General features: G+C 38.6%; 1 protein-coding gene across 1 annotated transcript in view; it reads right to left on the bottom strand.

The window, feature by feature from the left end:
* LOC127437630 (dual specificity protein phosphatase 8-like) overlaps positions 1–15,314 on the bottom strand; it is a 57,074-nt gene that overhangs the window by 22,329 nt on the left and 19,431 nt on the right. Inside the window, exon 3 of the mRNA XM_051692664.1 lies at positions 13,824–13,962. Coding sequence (XP_051548624.1) covers positions 13,824–13,962 — 139 coding nt within the window. The remainder of the gene's footprint in view (positions 1–13,823; positions 13,963–15,314) is intronic.

Below are 15,314 nucleotides of genomic sequence, written 5' to 3' on the forward strand. Positions count from 1 at the left end.
TGACCTTGCGTGTAGGACTTTGTTTGCTTTTAGCACTAATACTGCCACATAATGATAATTTATGCAAATAGTCCAGTAAGATGGAAGCGCAACGAGGTGTTGAGGAAACGCTGGCTGTCGTGTGAATGTGGCTTTAGTTTGCTGTGTCTGGGTTTGTTTTGTAAAACAAAGCTCCATTTATACTGCAGTGCAGAACTGCAGGTGAATAATACAAACTACAGCTCTACTGCATTGATTTTAAATTGTACTACATTGAACTGCTTTTATTTCGCAATGTACTGCAATTATACCAGTGTGGAATGCAGATAACTTCACAGAACTGTAGTAGTACTACTCTTACCTGCAATTGTACTGCAGTGCACAATATCAGTACTGCAGTTAAAAGGCATTGTAAGTGCAGTACAGTTTGTCATTGTGCAGTACAGCATCATTGTACAACACAAAACTGCACCTTTTACTACACAGAGTGCAGTAATACTGCAATCAGACAGCAGTTCATTTTTGTAAGGGGAGGGGGTCAAAGTTGATAGGGCTTGTTGTCAGAGCACCAGTGACATGTGATCCGCGCATACATCAGTCCATGATGTAATGCTTACGGGGCCCCAGCTGTCATGCCTGAGGTGTGAGGTAGCCTCTAGTCGAGAGCTGAGAGCAACGCCAGCCAAGAGGCTCCAATCACTCAACACTCAAATGTGTGTATCAGTCTAAGTGTGTCTAAATCCCCCTGTCTGCGATTAAAACATCATTCAAACCACAGCATGAAAATAAGCTGGAGTTTGACATACATATGTTATAAATGGATCCCAACGGGGCCTCCCTCTTTCACACTCATGATATGTTGCGACCTAGAATCTCACTGCATGATTAAGCTACTAGATGTCTTATGTATACAAAGCCATGGGTGAAGTCATGATGAAGTCATGGAAAGAGAAGAGAAACACAACACTACAGCGCACACGTCTGCACAGACATTACATGCAACGCACATGCTGCTATTGTTTTATCACCATTAAGTGTCTTTCTCAAGGGTATAACAGTGATTCTAAGTTTATGAATCAACCCTTGCAGGGTTCAAACTTGCAACATTTTGGTTATGAATACTGGGCTACACCAACCCCTCAGTTAGCCAAATGTGTGGTGTTTATATGCATCACCATCACCGTGTGAAAACTCCTACGGTGTTCTCCTCTCTGAGGGTTGGGATATTAGGGATCTGATAGACACATATCATTTAAAAAAAATAAATATTTGTTGTAGCACGTATGACTGATTAGAGCACGTCAACAGGTGGGAGCAACAAAAGATGATGCAAATGTAATGATATTAAAAATCGAGCTGTACACAGCAGTAAGAACTTCTTCTTTCGGCTGCTCCCGTTAGGGGTTGCCACAGCGGACCATCCATGATCCGCATATTTGACTTGGCACAGGATTTATGCCGGATGCCCTTCCTGATGCAACCCCCAGTGGCTGGGGGATTCTAACTCACACATACGGGGCAATTTAGAGTCTCCAATTCACTTAACCTGCATGTTTTTACTTTTTTGGAAACCGGAGCACCTGGAGGAAACCCGGAGGAAACCCACACACAGCAGTAAGAACAAATATATTTATTTTGTTGCAGAATGGCATGTATTTACCTGGGTTTTTTTTAATTTTTTTTATACAAAATAGTAGAAGTAGATGAAGTAGCAGAATGTTTGGTCTATATTGCAGCTTATTCTGGCTAAGAACTGCACAATTAGAAAGGAAAAGCAGTCTGACTGACCTGTATAGCTTGAAAAAAATATATAAAAATATGTATTCATTTATTTATAAATTTAAATAATTATATGACTATAATTATAAATAAAAATATAATAGAATTATATTATATTATAAAAATATTATTTATTTATTTTATTTAAATATAATAATCTAAATAAGAGTTTGGTAGTCTCTGTAAATGATTGCACAGAAACACAAGGAAAAATGGTGGAAATTGTATACAGTACAGTGCAGAAAATTAGTGAAGACTTTTTCACAGACATAACTAAGAAAACATTTGCTCGTGGATATCTAGTCTACTATTATTAGACCTTTTAAAAAGTTACAAACAACATAATTAAAAACAAAACATAAAAACTAATTGATTAAGTGTAAAAGCATCAAAATGTGGCTCAAATGAAACTTTTTAAGATTTGATGATACTAACCTGGCAAAAAAGAGTGATATACAACTATAAAAAGCCCAAGAGCAAAGTTGTGTCACAAGTTGTGTGAAGACAGCCAATCAGATAAGCGCTTACTATAACAAAAAATTTTTGTTTTCCACTTTAGTGCACAATATGCATCAGACGTTTTTTTTTTTAATCTTCTTTATTTCGCATTCAACTTTGTGAACAGTGGTCTCTAAGTGCAAAACGTAGTTGAACTGAAGGATTAAAAATCTATGTACACATATTGGACTTTTTTTCCTGTTAAGTTCTGATGGCCATTTTAGATGAACACGGTTTTAGATGAACTGATGTTGGCAGTATTCCCGTGACTCAAGGTTTTTATCAATATGTCCAAACCCCTTAAACACAAGCTGATATATCAGGTGGTAAAAACTGCATTGTTCAGCTCTTAGATCAAGCCTTATTAGTGTTAAAAACACTATGAACCAGATCTCAGTAAAGTCTCAAGGCTTCCAAGTGGACTCAGGAACAGGATGCCGTCACTCAGTACTGGGATGAAGCCCAGCGCACAGGTCAGAGGTCAAGTTAATTAATCAAGGTCTGCCATGTTTCAGCTATGTTACTGACAGCTGAAGGAGAACTCAGTTTAAACTGGTTTTAATGCTCTTTGGAGACCAATTACACCAGATTTAAGTTTTCAGATGTTTTGTAAGAATGCATTTATAGCCAAAAGCTTAGAACAATCTGGTATGATTCACACAATTGGATGATTACATTTGTGGTATTAAGCAAACAATTTGTACTTCTGTCACTGCGACTTGCGAAAAAAGACAAGGCGTCCAAAGCAAATTATTGACCAACTGCGGCATTCCTTTCTTTTCCTAAATCAGTTGAAACATCCTGCTTTACACTAATGTAGTAACTCTTAGAAGTTCATGTTACAAAAATAATTGTAATGGAATGCAGTGCCTCTTGCAATTTAAGGGGCCAGCTATGAGATATATAGCTATCATTTTTATGTGACAGAGTTTTCCTTTAAACTAGTATGAGCACTTATGACCTTTGAGTATGGGTGAACTCATATATAACTGTTATATGCAGTATATATTTTGCATTGATGTTTCAAGCATCACAAAGAGAGGTAATTGAAAAACTGGGGTTAATCTATAAATACGGAAATACGAAGGTCTCTGTTTTCCACCCTTCCCCCTTCAAAGACAGAGAAAGAAAGCAATCTAGACCCCCCTGGAGAACCATGATGTCATTGAGCCACATGTAAACCAGGATAGAAGTCTCCAGAGAGGGTTACACAACTGGGAGTATGTGCCTCTTGAGGGTGGGAAGGAAAGGGGGAGATGAAGAGAAACAGAGAGATAAACGAGAGGGAGCACTAATGCTACCAATAAGACAGTTAAATTATGACAAAGCAAACATTCTTCACATAGGGGCCTCAGGCTCCGCTGGAAATCCAAATTTAGTCGAGAATGGAATGTAAGGATCTCCGGCCTCCATCAGGAAATAAGTACTGGGTTGCGTCATTCGTTTGTGTGTGTATGTCCTGTCCGTGTTCTGCAAACTTTTCCTGGAATTCTCGACATTCTTAAAAGAGTCAACAACTCTTGCAACAAAAGATTGGAACTAAAACCTAAGACTTTAAGGTGATGTTCTTTATGAAGTTTACAAGTTTTCCTCTGATTAGCATTACAAAACCTTTGATTCTAAAAAGGCCCCTGATGAAAAATCCAGCTAAAACCACCTTAAGCTTGTTTTAAATGGTTTCTAGCTGGTCCAAGCTGGTCTAGATGTTTAATCTCACTATCAGTCGGCAGACCTGGTAGACCATCTTGCTCAAGCTGGTTAGAGCTGGTAAACCACCATTGGCAAGCAACAAATTTACCTGAGACTAAAAACCTGTTCCAAAAACCAGCCTGACCTCCTTAAGTTTGTTTGACCTCATTCTTCCAGCAGTGATGCTATAACAACTTATTATTACTTTTTAAAAAGTTCATTTTAAAGTTGTTCCGATTGAGAGTGCTGTTGGACAGTAGGCACATTTTATTTCCTTGACATCCAATGATTGTACTTACTGTATTAGTGTAAAAATGTCTCCAAGAAGACAAAAACTGCAATCTGGGTGCATTTCCCAAATGCAATGTTAGCCAGTTATGGTCGCAAGTTCCATTGTTAACCACATAATTCAACAATTTGGCGTTTCCTGAAACCATAGTTCCAACGAATATTCGCAAACAGCATCAAAAAGTTGAGTGGCTGGAACTACAGCTCTCCATGTGAACGTGAATACAGCCTTTCTTACCCCTTTTAAGGGATTAAAGGCTGTTAAGAGAAATCGATTTTACATGATTTCTGTCAGAGAATACAGCTTATTTGTCCATGTTAACACATAAGTGAAGTTACTATATGTTTTTAAAGATGTGTGTATGTGCTCAAGTTCGTTGGGGAAACCCCAAAACCTGATGTAAAGGGAAAACCCACTATTTCAGCACAATGCTTCTGTCGCATTACACAGTGCACGCAGCTTTCGTGTCTTCAGCAGCTTTCGAGCATTATTCGATGCATGTGCAACATAGTTACTACGGTTTCAGGAAACAGTCATGACTAGCTAGTTAATTTCACCAACAATGCATTGTACTATGATGGTTGATTTTCATTGTTGTACGGGAAACACACTCTGGCCCATTAAATATTTTATAGCAGAACATAGCTAAAAATTGTTATAGGCACTCCAGAAATGTATATCCACTAAATAATCTAGAAATGTCTAGACTGATCACACTGTGAATTCAGCGACAGTAGGTAAGAAAGTTATTGAGCTGAAATTGTTCTGTGTTTACTGAGATTCGAACTTCTGCCCCCTGTGGTCGATTCTGTAAGTGTTGTCGAACGTATGAGGACGTTTGATTTTTTTCAGGTGAAATGTCCACAGAATGGCACCAAAAGTGGATATTTTTAATTGTAAATCATGTAATAGAGTCAACAGAAATGTATATTTTATTAAACAATCGCGTTCGCCATTGTTTATGTGAACGCGATTACTTCCTGGTTCTCAAATCCGATGTCTCTGAGGCTGCTCATGCAACGCGCTACCAGTAGTGAACTTGTCAGTTGTTCAGCATAATGGGGTCGATTTCAGTGTACATGAACATTACAAGCAACAAGCAACGTGTCGATTTCCCGTGTGATCAGGTTTAAATTTCCATAAAATATACATGATTTCTTTTTTTTTCTTTTTTTTTTCAATTTGGAATGTCCAATTCCCAATGTGCTCTAAGTCCTCGTGGTGGCGTAGTGACTCACCTCAATCTGGGTGGCGGAGGATGAATCTTGCCTCCGTGTCTAAAACCGTCAATCCACACATCTTATCATGTGGCTTGTTGAGTGCGTAACAGTGGAGACATAGCGCGTGTGGAGGCTTCATGCTATTCTCCGTGGCATCCACGCACAACTCACCATGCGAGAGCGAACCACATTATAGCGACCATGAGGAGGTTACCCCATGTGACTCTACCCTCCCTAGCAACTGGGCAAATTTGGTTGCTTGGGAGACCTGGCTGGAGTCACTCAGCACACCCCAGATTCGAACTCGCGACTCCAGGGGTGGCAGTCAGTGTTTTAACTCGCTGAGCTACCCAGGCCCCCGCATGTACATAATTTTTAAGATTTTGTAATTTTCCATGACTTTACAAGGTCTTATATTTCTGGGTTTTCCATGACCATCGAGAACCCTAAAGAAGGAAGCTTAGACATAGACATTCAATTTGGAGAAGGTAAAAGAGAAGCATCTGAAACTGCAATAAAAATCAGTATGAATCAAGCTAGTTGTGTAAGCTGGACAGCAAAAGATGGAATAACAGAGATCTGTAGGGAGAGTGGGGGAAGAAATTAACAAAAGAAGAGCATGGAGAAGATGAGAAAGAAAGAGGAAATGTGGAAGGTAGGTCAATACAAGAAAAGAGGGTGGGGGCACAAGAGGAAAAACGGAGGGTGGAAAAAAAGGGAGACAGTAGCAGAGAAGAGAAGAGAGAAGTGCAGTAGTTCATGTCATGCTGAAAGTATTTGGCTCTGGTCGCCCTGCTGACATTTCTTAATTTCTTCAGTTTCTTTCTCAGAATTGACATAACACATATAATTTGAGGTCTATGAGAACACAGAGAAACTATAAGCCAAGTTTACAGTGGGCCATATGTAGGACAAATGCTACTCATTTTTGTGTACCACAAAGTGGTGTATGTGTATGTCGAGGGTACAGGGTGGAGACTGAAAGGTCATCTTTTCGACCTTTGTGAATCTGAGTGTGTGTGTGCGTGTTGAAGTAGGTGACTGGCGCCAGATGTGATGACCACAGGAGTCTGAACTAAAAATAAAGCCATGCTCTAATCAGAAAGACATACAGCGACTAAAAGAGATGTGTGTGTGTTTGTTGAAATTAAGAGAGTGCCATAAGCATCCCTTGAGAGCTTACCTCATCCTAATGGCAACAGTGGCTCTTTTTCAATAAAAACATTGATCCCCGTGCTGCCCTGGGATGATAATGGACATCTGACCCGCCTCACGATACAGTTGGATACAGTTGGTATTGGAATGCCCACCAGCAACCAACAGTGCTGATTAACCTCCAACAGTTAAATCGTTGTCAGTGTGAACATATCTTGAGCCTTAATGCTCAAATGGTAAATTTAGGTTGGAATCCAGCAATTAGCCTACGTAAAATACTTTTCCCCCTCTCTCAACATTAATTTTCAGTCTTTTATGGCTAAAACAAAAAATTTTGTAACACTTTGAAAGGCTGGAATCCTTTGGTCATCTTAGAATGGTGAAGGCAAGTAGTGTTAAAGTGAAGCAAATATAATAGGAAACATTTCTGTCAGAGAGGTCTGTCAGACATTTTTCTTTGCTGATTTAAATCATGAATGCCCTCCTGTCCTTTACCTCAACTGGGCGTAGAAACGGTGGTAAAATTGGATCTTTGGCTGACCGTGGCAAGTCTGGAGTCTGAAAGGGAACGTAATGTTGAGGGCAGCCATACAGTGAAAGGATATATTCATATTGTTTTAGAGTGAATGCGTCACCACCTGTTCATTACCTCATTTTGGCTAACACACACAAACACTTCAACAAGAAACGCCCAGTTGCATAATAGGAGCCAGGGAGCGAGACAAAGCTGAATTCAGCTCCCAAAGCAGCTAAATACAAAGAGGGAAGGAACAGCAGCACTCTCTCGCTCCCTGCCAAACTAAAACTTCCATATTCTTATCGAGAATAATTTGCTACTTTCTCTCGAATTCCTTCCTCTTTTGTTGGCAAAGGGGAGGAAAATCAGATCATACTTTTCAAGTGTATTGTGACCACATTTTGCAGTAGACACTTTAAGGACATCTGGAAACAGTAGCCACATGGGTTTGAAAACGATTTGCATATGTGTTGATGTGATGTGTGGTAGTAAGGAGAGTGAGGTAGGTGCTAGAGATTTTTACAACCGATACCAATCACACTCTGTGTGTGATCTTTTTGGTAATGCTGTTGTTGGGTACAGTACTTGACAGATAAATGGTGTCATATATCATTAGGCCGATTAAGTAGAAAAGTGTGAGTATCGGTAAAAAATATTGGTTGACCGGTATGGGTTTTCAATATTTTCAATGACAGATGCCGATATCGATATCTAGAGAGCAGGATGGTTGATGGCTGATATAATATAATCCTGGTCAAAAATTAACAGCCATTGGAAATGAATGTGTTAGACTACAAAATACAGAAATATGATGATTTCTAGAGCATCCCAATCCTTTAGATAAGCACAGACTTGGATGTGTGTTTGCACACACAAAGTCTCGGACATGTGTACACACACAAACACACACACACACACACTATGTGTGTTGAGCGCCCTTTTGTGCATCATCTTTCCATGTACACTCTTTGAGGAATATTTCAAGATCTACTTATCATATTATTTTGTGTTTGGGCTCGTTTGAATCGGGATAGTGTGCTGTAAGTTACAATATGTCATGGTCTATGTTATATGTATGTTTCAGGAAGCAATAAGGAAAAATGTTACAAAAACCACTCCTGTTTATTATATTTATCACCATGAGTGGTGGTGGCGTAGTGGGCTAAAGCACATAACTGGTTGCTGATTCAATCCCCACAGCCACCACCATTGTGTCCTTGAGCAAGGCACTTAACTCCAGGTTGCTCCGGGGTTATTGTCCCTGTAATAAGTACACTGTAAGTCGCTTTGGATAAAAGCATCTGCCAAATGCATAAATGTAAATGTAAATGTATTTATGTGTGTCAGTGGGAATTTCATACACTAATACTCACTGCAGTTGAGTATGAGTGAAACAATATTTGTTAGCAAATTAAAAAGCATTATTTAAGAATTGGTAGGATCAATTATAAGCATTGTAAAGTCCAGATCCTAAGCTTTAAAATGACATCTATTTTGTTCAGATCAAGAAAGTGGTTATTAATTTATTATGTAATTATTATTATTATTATTATTATTTATTTATTTATTTATTTTCCACAGGGAGTGCCCCCCACTGGCCCGGTATAAGCTCAGTTCAATTAATCCTTCTATCAATAAAAATATATATATTTTTTTAAATATGTAAAAAAAAGAAAAGGAGTACATAATTACTAAAAAAAGAAGTTGATAAAAAGATCTGATGCAATATCTTGTGATAATATATGCAATATGAGAGATTTACAAACGTAATCCTGGTGGGAACACAAAATATGTTAGCACAAAATGAGCACAACACACGGGTTAAATGTATTCTAAAAAAATATTATTTTAGAAATATATGTATAACCCAAGTAATATGCTTAAAAGTAATTAATTTAATTGAAAGTCAGTAACTGTATTGAATATGAATTTAAAATGTAATGCATTACACTACTTTTTACTTCATATTACACCCAACACTGTTGACCAATGCTGATAATCGCAAAGAGGCCAATTATTAGCTGATTAATTGTTCTGTCACATATTATGGTTTATTAATAAAAAATAATGAAAAATATTGATCAAACTGATTATTGGTCTCTAGTGTATTAACACACATGCACATATAGGTGACCCCGTAGACTTCATGTCCTACCATGCAATGAAAAACAAAGGCAGATGGCAACAGTTGAACAGAGTTTAAGAACAGTGAATGCACATCTGTAGAACTCACAAACTAATACACACACTGTTCACTCTTCAGAACATCCTTGAAGAGTAAGGTGTGAAATCTTCAGGCTGTGATTTCTGTGAGTGAGTATATTTGTGTATGTGTGTGCGTGCAATTCCAAAGACAACGACATCATGTGCGAGATGCCTGTGGAGCAGGATGGAAGATCAAATTCAACAACAGCAGAACAACATTTCAGTCCAAGATCCTGTAATCACAAGACATGAACAGGAAACAGCATGCCAGCTCAACAGGCAACAAGGACAAACTTGACGACATTTAACAGGGAAGATATCAGGACCTACACTAGGGGTGCCCAACCTTGCTCCCTACAAGTTCAGTACAAACCCTGCTCAAACATACTGTACTAGGCAGTCATTTTCAAGTGACCCCGTTCACACCGCGAATGACATTGTCACTTGGCGTCATTAGTCTCTGTATTATGAAGTCGCTAGCGGGCGGTTCCTACTGCTGTCACATTAATGTTATTGGTGGACTGCACATATGGCCATAGTTGCTTTTGAAATGCTGATTACAGAATATACTGTTGCCATTAAAAATAAGATATCACTATGATTTGACAAGGAATCAGTTCAAAATGAACATTCTACGGGGAGAGTGTTTTATATAACCTGCAGCAGTGCTCAATTCATCATATCATGAACAAGACGAACAATCTATTAAAATATTAACCAAATTCACTTAGAATGGCGCCAGTTTCTGACACTGTTTTCCACGCAGCATTGTTTTATTATATCCATGCATGTAGTTACAGAAAAATTATATAGAGCAGTGACATCCCTCACAACGTATAACTTTTCTCTGTTTTTGCCTGCACTCAACGCAAGTATCTCACAGCAGACGGACGACGTGAGCTCCGCTGTCTTCTCTCCCATTGGTAGTCAATCCTGAGTGTCGCTCATCATTTGCATAAAGTTAAACTTTTCTCAACTTTGTAACATCGCTCGACACAGCCAACGGTTACTGTCGCCTGTGTCGCCGGAAGTCGCTGTGCTCTCATTGAAAATGAATGAGATTGTGCCACTTTGTCACTCTGTGTCGCTCACTTGCGGTGTGAACAGGGTTTAAGAGACTAGAGTAGTACTTTTCTCATCCATTTTTTCCATAGGAATTTCATAAAATCCTTCATAAAAGAGTTCTAAACCTTGAACCAAACCAACCAACCCTTCAAAACATTACAAACTTTAATTTTAAGCAAAAAGTATTTGAAAATCCGACTGAAAGACAAAGGTACAACACTGTGTACCTAACATCTTTAATAAGGAAATGAACTACAATCCCACGAAGCACTGTGAAGGACGTAATTGACTCAAAAACGATGGAAAAATATAAAACTATACTTTTTTTTTGTTTTTGTTTTTTTGCAAAATATTCAGATATACAGTATGTACTAACATAAGTAGTTTAGAGTGTAGGGGTAGTGAGTCATGGGAATGGGCAGTCGCTGCAGAGCTGTTTTGGCGCACCTTGTTGGCTGCAATTCTCTGACTGGTGGATTACTTCCCTTCAGAATCATGGCTTGTGTAGTTCTTCACCAGAAATTCACCATTTAAACACATTTTGTTTTTTTAAATCAAGTTGAAATTACGCGGGCTGATGGCTTCAACAGAAGCATATATCATTGATTAACAACTTTGGAGCGCACAGTAGGTCTTTAAGTAAAGGTTTATAAATTATTGTTAAAAAATGTCTTCCCCAATGGAGAAAATGAAAGGAATTTTTACTCACGGAAAATAACCATGCGCTCTATAACCAGTAGACCTACCAGCCAAAATTCCACAATAGTTGCTATAACTGTTTTGAGATAGAGAACAGCCAGAAAAAAAGGCTCTAACTTTTTATGTCACACCCTGAAATTTTGCAAAATTCTCTTACAATACTGTATCTAACGCTTTAACCAAGACATGAAGTGGTTAAAATGGAAATATTGTGACATAATCCTGCTAAAACCATTTAAAAAAGATTTCAACACAACAAACTTTCATGCCATCAACGTTTTATCATCTCCTCTAAAGCGGTCCTTAAATTCTGACATCAAAGGAAGCCAAGAGCCATTTGTCATCCATATTGTCTTAATATGGTCTTAATATAGTCATGATGTCTTCTTCCCTGGCCTCATTTAGTCATAGAACTATTTTCACAGTCTGATGATGATAATACGGGCATCAATCCCAAAGAATAGTTCATATTTTATGCACCTAGAAACAGCTAGTCCCTGGAATATTTGCAGGGGTTAAAAAAAAAAGTATTTAAAGTGACTGAAATGTCCATAGCTAGAAACCTTTTTTCATAAACTGACCTCTTATGTTACTTCTAGATGTGATAGGACTTATGATTCCCATCTAGTATATGATAAAACAGGTGAAAAATCCCATAGTGTTTTCATTTGAAAATGTAAAAATCTAGTATTAATATACTGTATTGTATTAGGCAAGCAGGGCGCCAAAAAAACACTTAAACCGTAAAGTACTGTCTCAGCCGTTTTAACTTCTTATTTAATGTGTGACACATTTCTAATTTAAGGTTGTAGAAGCTTACCAAACAACACTGTAAGTGACTCAACGGGGGTCTTAATCTTTAAAGTGAGAGACACTTCACCGTGAAAAGCCACATAATCAAAGATTTGCAAAAGCGGTGAAAGTTCTCCAAATCCTAACTGAAAAAGATTGGAGCTTATTTTCAGTGGTGACATATTTGGATCAAGCAGCTTAGTAAGAAGCGAGGGGGAAAAAAATTGTAAGCTTCACACAGAAAATTGCCTACTGTGAGGGTTCAACAGAATCATCACTTTGAGTGATGAAACTCTGCTGTGACGGTTGCTATTGAACGAAAAGTAATAATTAAACAAGGAAGAGGGAATTCATTAAGACTGAACTGTGCCCACGGATAGCGTCGCTTATTTGCTCTGGTGTTTTCAGTATTTAGTTATTTTCACATCAAATTCAGTAAAGAAATCAAGCGCTCAAAAACTCTGAATGCATTTTTGGAGTTGCACCAGAGAAGGTGTCCTTGTCTAATGCACAATCAGATTCTTTAGCATTTCCGTCTCTCCTGGCCCGCCTTTTAATTTTACTTAAATGGAAAGATAAGACCCCACCGTCATATAACTGGTGGCTGAAAGATGTCACGGCATACCTTAAGCTAGTGGAGCTGAGGTACCACAGACAAGACTCAACCAAGAAATACTATAAAGCGTGGCGGCCCTTCCTTGATTACTTTAATAGTCTTCCCGCAGCCAGTATAGCTGAATAAAGCCCTGGAATGTTAACATCTGTACTGACCATCTGTTTTCTTTTGAAAAATTAAATAAAAACAGTTTAAATACAAACTATGAACACAGGAAAAAAGTATCGAACCCAATACGCATTTTGCAATTTTATTAAGATGCAGTAATAGGCTACCACGATATGGCTCACCCTACTGCGACTGTACAGCATCACTCCACCACTGTGATCCAGGCACCTGTATCGACTCTTTAAAATGGTGAAAGTTTGCATCTCTCGATATATGCTTGGTTATAATGCTCTTCTTCATCATTTGATTGAATTATTGCTGCTGTAATTGTATGAAAATGTACACAAAACAGCTCATTTCAACCTAATTACCGCTTGGTTTCAGTAGGCGGTAACAGTGACACTTTAATATAGCCAGGCAAATAGAACTCAAATTTACAAACAAGGTTCATTCTCTAATAAGCCTCATTTAAACAGAAAGGAGGCGTGTTTGCGCTGAATATAATGACAATGACTCAATTTAAATATGCCTGCAGTAGCTTTAAACTAGTGCAGATAGCGCCTTATCAAGTTTTTAGGGGGCTGATTAGCGAATAAGATCCAGGTTTTTGCGCTGAAATGCCACATGCGAACATGTTTGGTGAATTCGTCCCAGAGTGTGCTAATAATATGAAGAAAAAAAATGCTGAGTGACTACCTTCAGGACATAAAGACTTTACACAGTAGTTTTCCACAGTAGTTTTCCACAGTAGTTGTCTATATGCTTAGGAAAGAACTTGCCTTGGGCAACTAGCAGTTCCTTTGCGCATTATGACATAATTTGAGTGACAGCAGGAGATTCTTGTCCGACCAGTGCATAGCAACTGCGGAAACGTTCGGTAATGACATAACAAAAATGTCTGGCAGTAAACAACATAACTCATCAAGTTTCATTTCCAAAGGAAAGAAATGACCCAGACAGGACAACGCAGATGGGAAAATTAAACAAAGAGAGAGAGAGTGTGCAAAAAAGTGTGTGAGAGAATGTTGCCATACACTACAGCGAGAGTGTGTTTGAGAATTGGTGATGTAAGAATCGCCATCTGCTGGTACTAACAAGAACTGACACAATCCAACCTTTCTCCAGTAAATCAGACCCAAACCTCTTCTGAATCACAGACAAATGATTCGTTTTAGGGCTCATAACTAAAGAGAAAATACCGATGCTCCATACCTGTGAGCAGAGATACTCTGTGAAAGGTGCCGTCCAGCTTGCTCAGGAGAATGTGGACGAAGTTGTCTTTGGAGAGCTGACCAGCATCCTTTGTACTGTGGTCATACACCACCACCTCTTGTCTCCGGCCCAGGTCAACCTAGAGTGCACAAATACACACAAGAACATATCAGTATGATGCCACAATACATATATATTTATAATTTTTTTGGGCGATCTAGTGATGTTAAGTGGTTCTGCAAATAGTCACAAATGTATCTCAAATGCAGTTTTTAATGTGCATCATTAGCTCTTTAACAATGTCATCTTTTATAGTCAGAAATAAATGAGCAAAGGTGTGATTCTAAATACTCTGTGTTTTCCTATACTGTATTTCTCCTCCAAATGCAAGGCTTTAGCACATAAACCTCGCTGTCAGATGTGTGTATGAGAGTGTGTAATAACTGAATCTGAAGGCATTCACTTGTGTGATGCGCTCGTGTTATGTGAGTGGGCATTTGTGATGCAGCGGGAACGTGAAGCTGTGTGTGGCTGCACGCGAGCCCGGCTGCCTCAATGTTGTCAGGCAGTTTTTAATCACATGACCATCAGCCAGAGCTGCTGCAGAATGACTCACTACAATACTGGAGCACTACTGGAGCAAACGGAGACAGAGAAGGGGAAGGGAGGAGAAACCAGGCCAGTGACAGAGAGGAAGATGAGCAAAGATGGAGAGGCTAAAAAAGAAGGGATGAGAAAAGAGGAAAGTCATGTAGAAAACAAAAAAGTGGACAATATGGGAGAGAAATAGAAATGCATGGGTGAATAGCAAAAGACGCTCTGGTTGTATTGCGATATACATTAACAGGTCGAAAAATAGAAGACGTTTTATGCCTTATATACCTTCCAAGTCACTGCTAACCCTTACGGCCATACCGAAAATGCAGCCACTATTAAATAGGGCACAATCTCGATTCAGTGTTGCATTCCATGAATAGAGCATGTGATTTAAAGGGAAAGTTCACCCAAAAATAAACGTTCTGTCATCATTTACTCCATCATGTCGCAATTCTATATGACTTTCTTTCTTCCATGGAACACAAAAGATGTTAGGCAGAATGACAAACTTAGTCACCATTCACTTTGTATGTAAAAAGATACAATGAAAGTGAATGGTGACCGAGACTAACATTCTGCCTAAGGCTACGTCCACAGTAATCTGTTTAAGTTTGAGAACTCTGTTATCAGTTTCCTTACATCATCGTATGCAGTTATGGAGAGATGTCACTCTTTTCGGTGGAAGAAAACACTGTTCCAGTGTGGATGAAAGTCATAAATGTAGAAAAATCTAAGCATTTTCAAATGAAAACGGAATAATGTAGACATGGCCTAACATCTTTTGTGTTCTGTGGAAGCTCCCCCTTGTGTCAGTTCCAAAATCTGCTGTGAGTCTTTTCAGTTGATATAACAATCAGTCAGCATTATACTGAATACCAGATATTGGCGTTAGCC

The sequence above is a fragment of the Myxocyprinus asiaticus genome, chromosome 48, assembly GCF_019703515.2.
Source record: "Myxocyprinus asiaticus isolate MX2 ecotype Aquarium Trade chromosome 48, UBuf_Myxa_2, whole genome shotgun sequence".
Taxonomy (NCBI): domain Eukaryota; kingdom Metazoa; phylum Chordata; class Actinopteri; order Cypriniformes; family Catostomidae; genus Myxocyprinus; species Myxocyprinus asiaticus.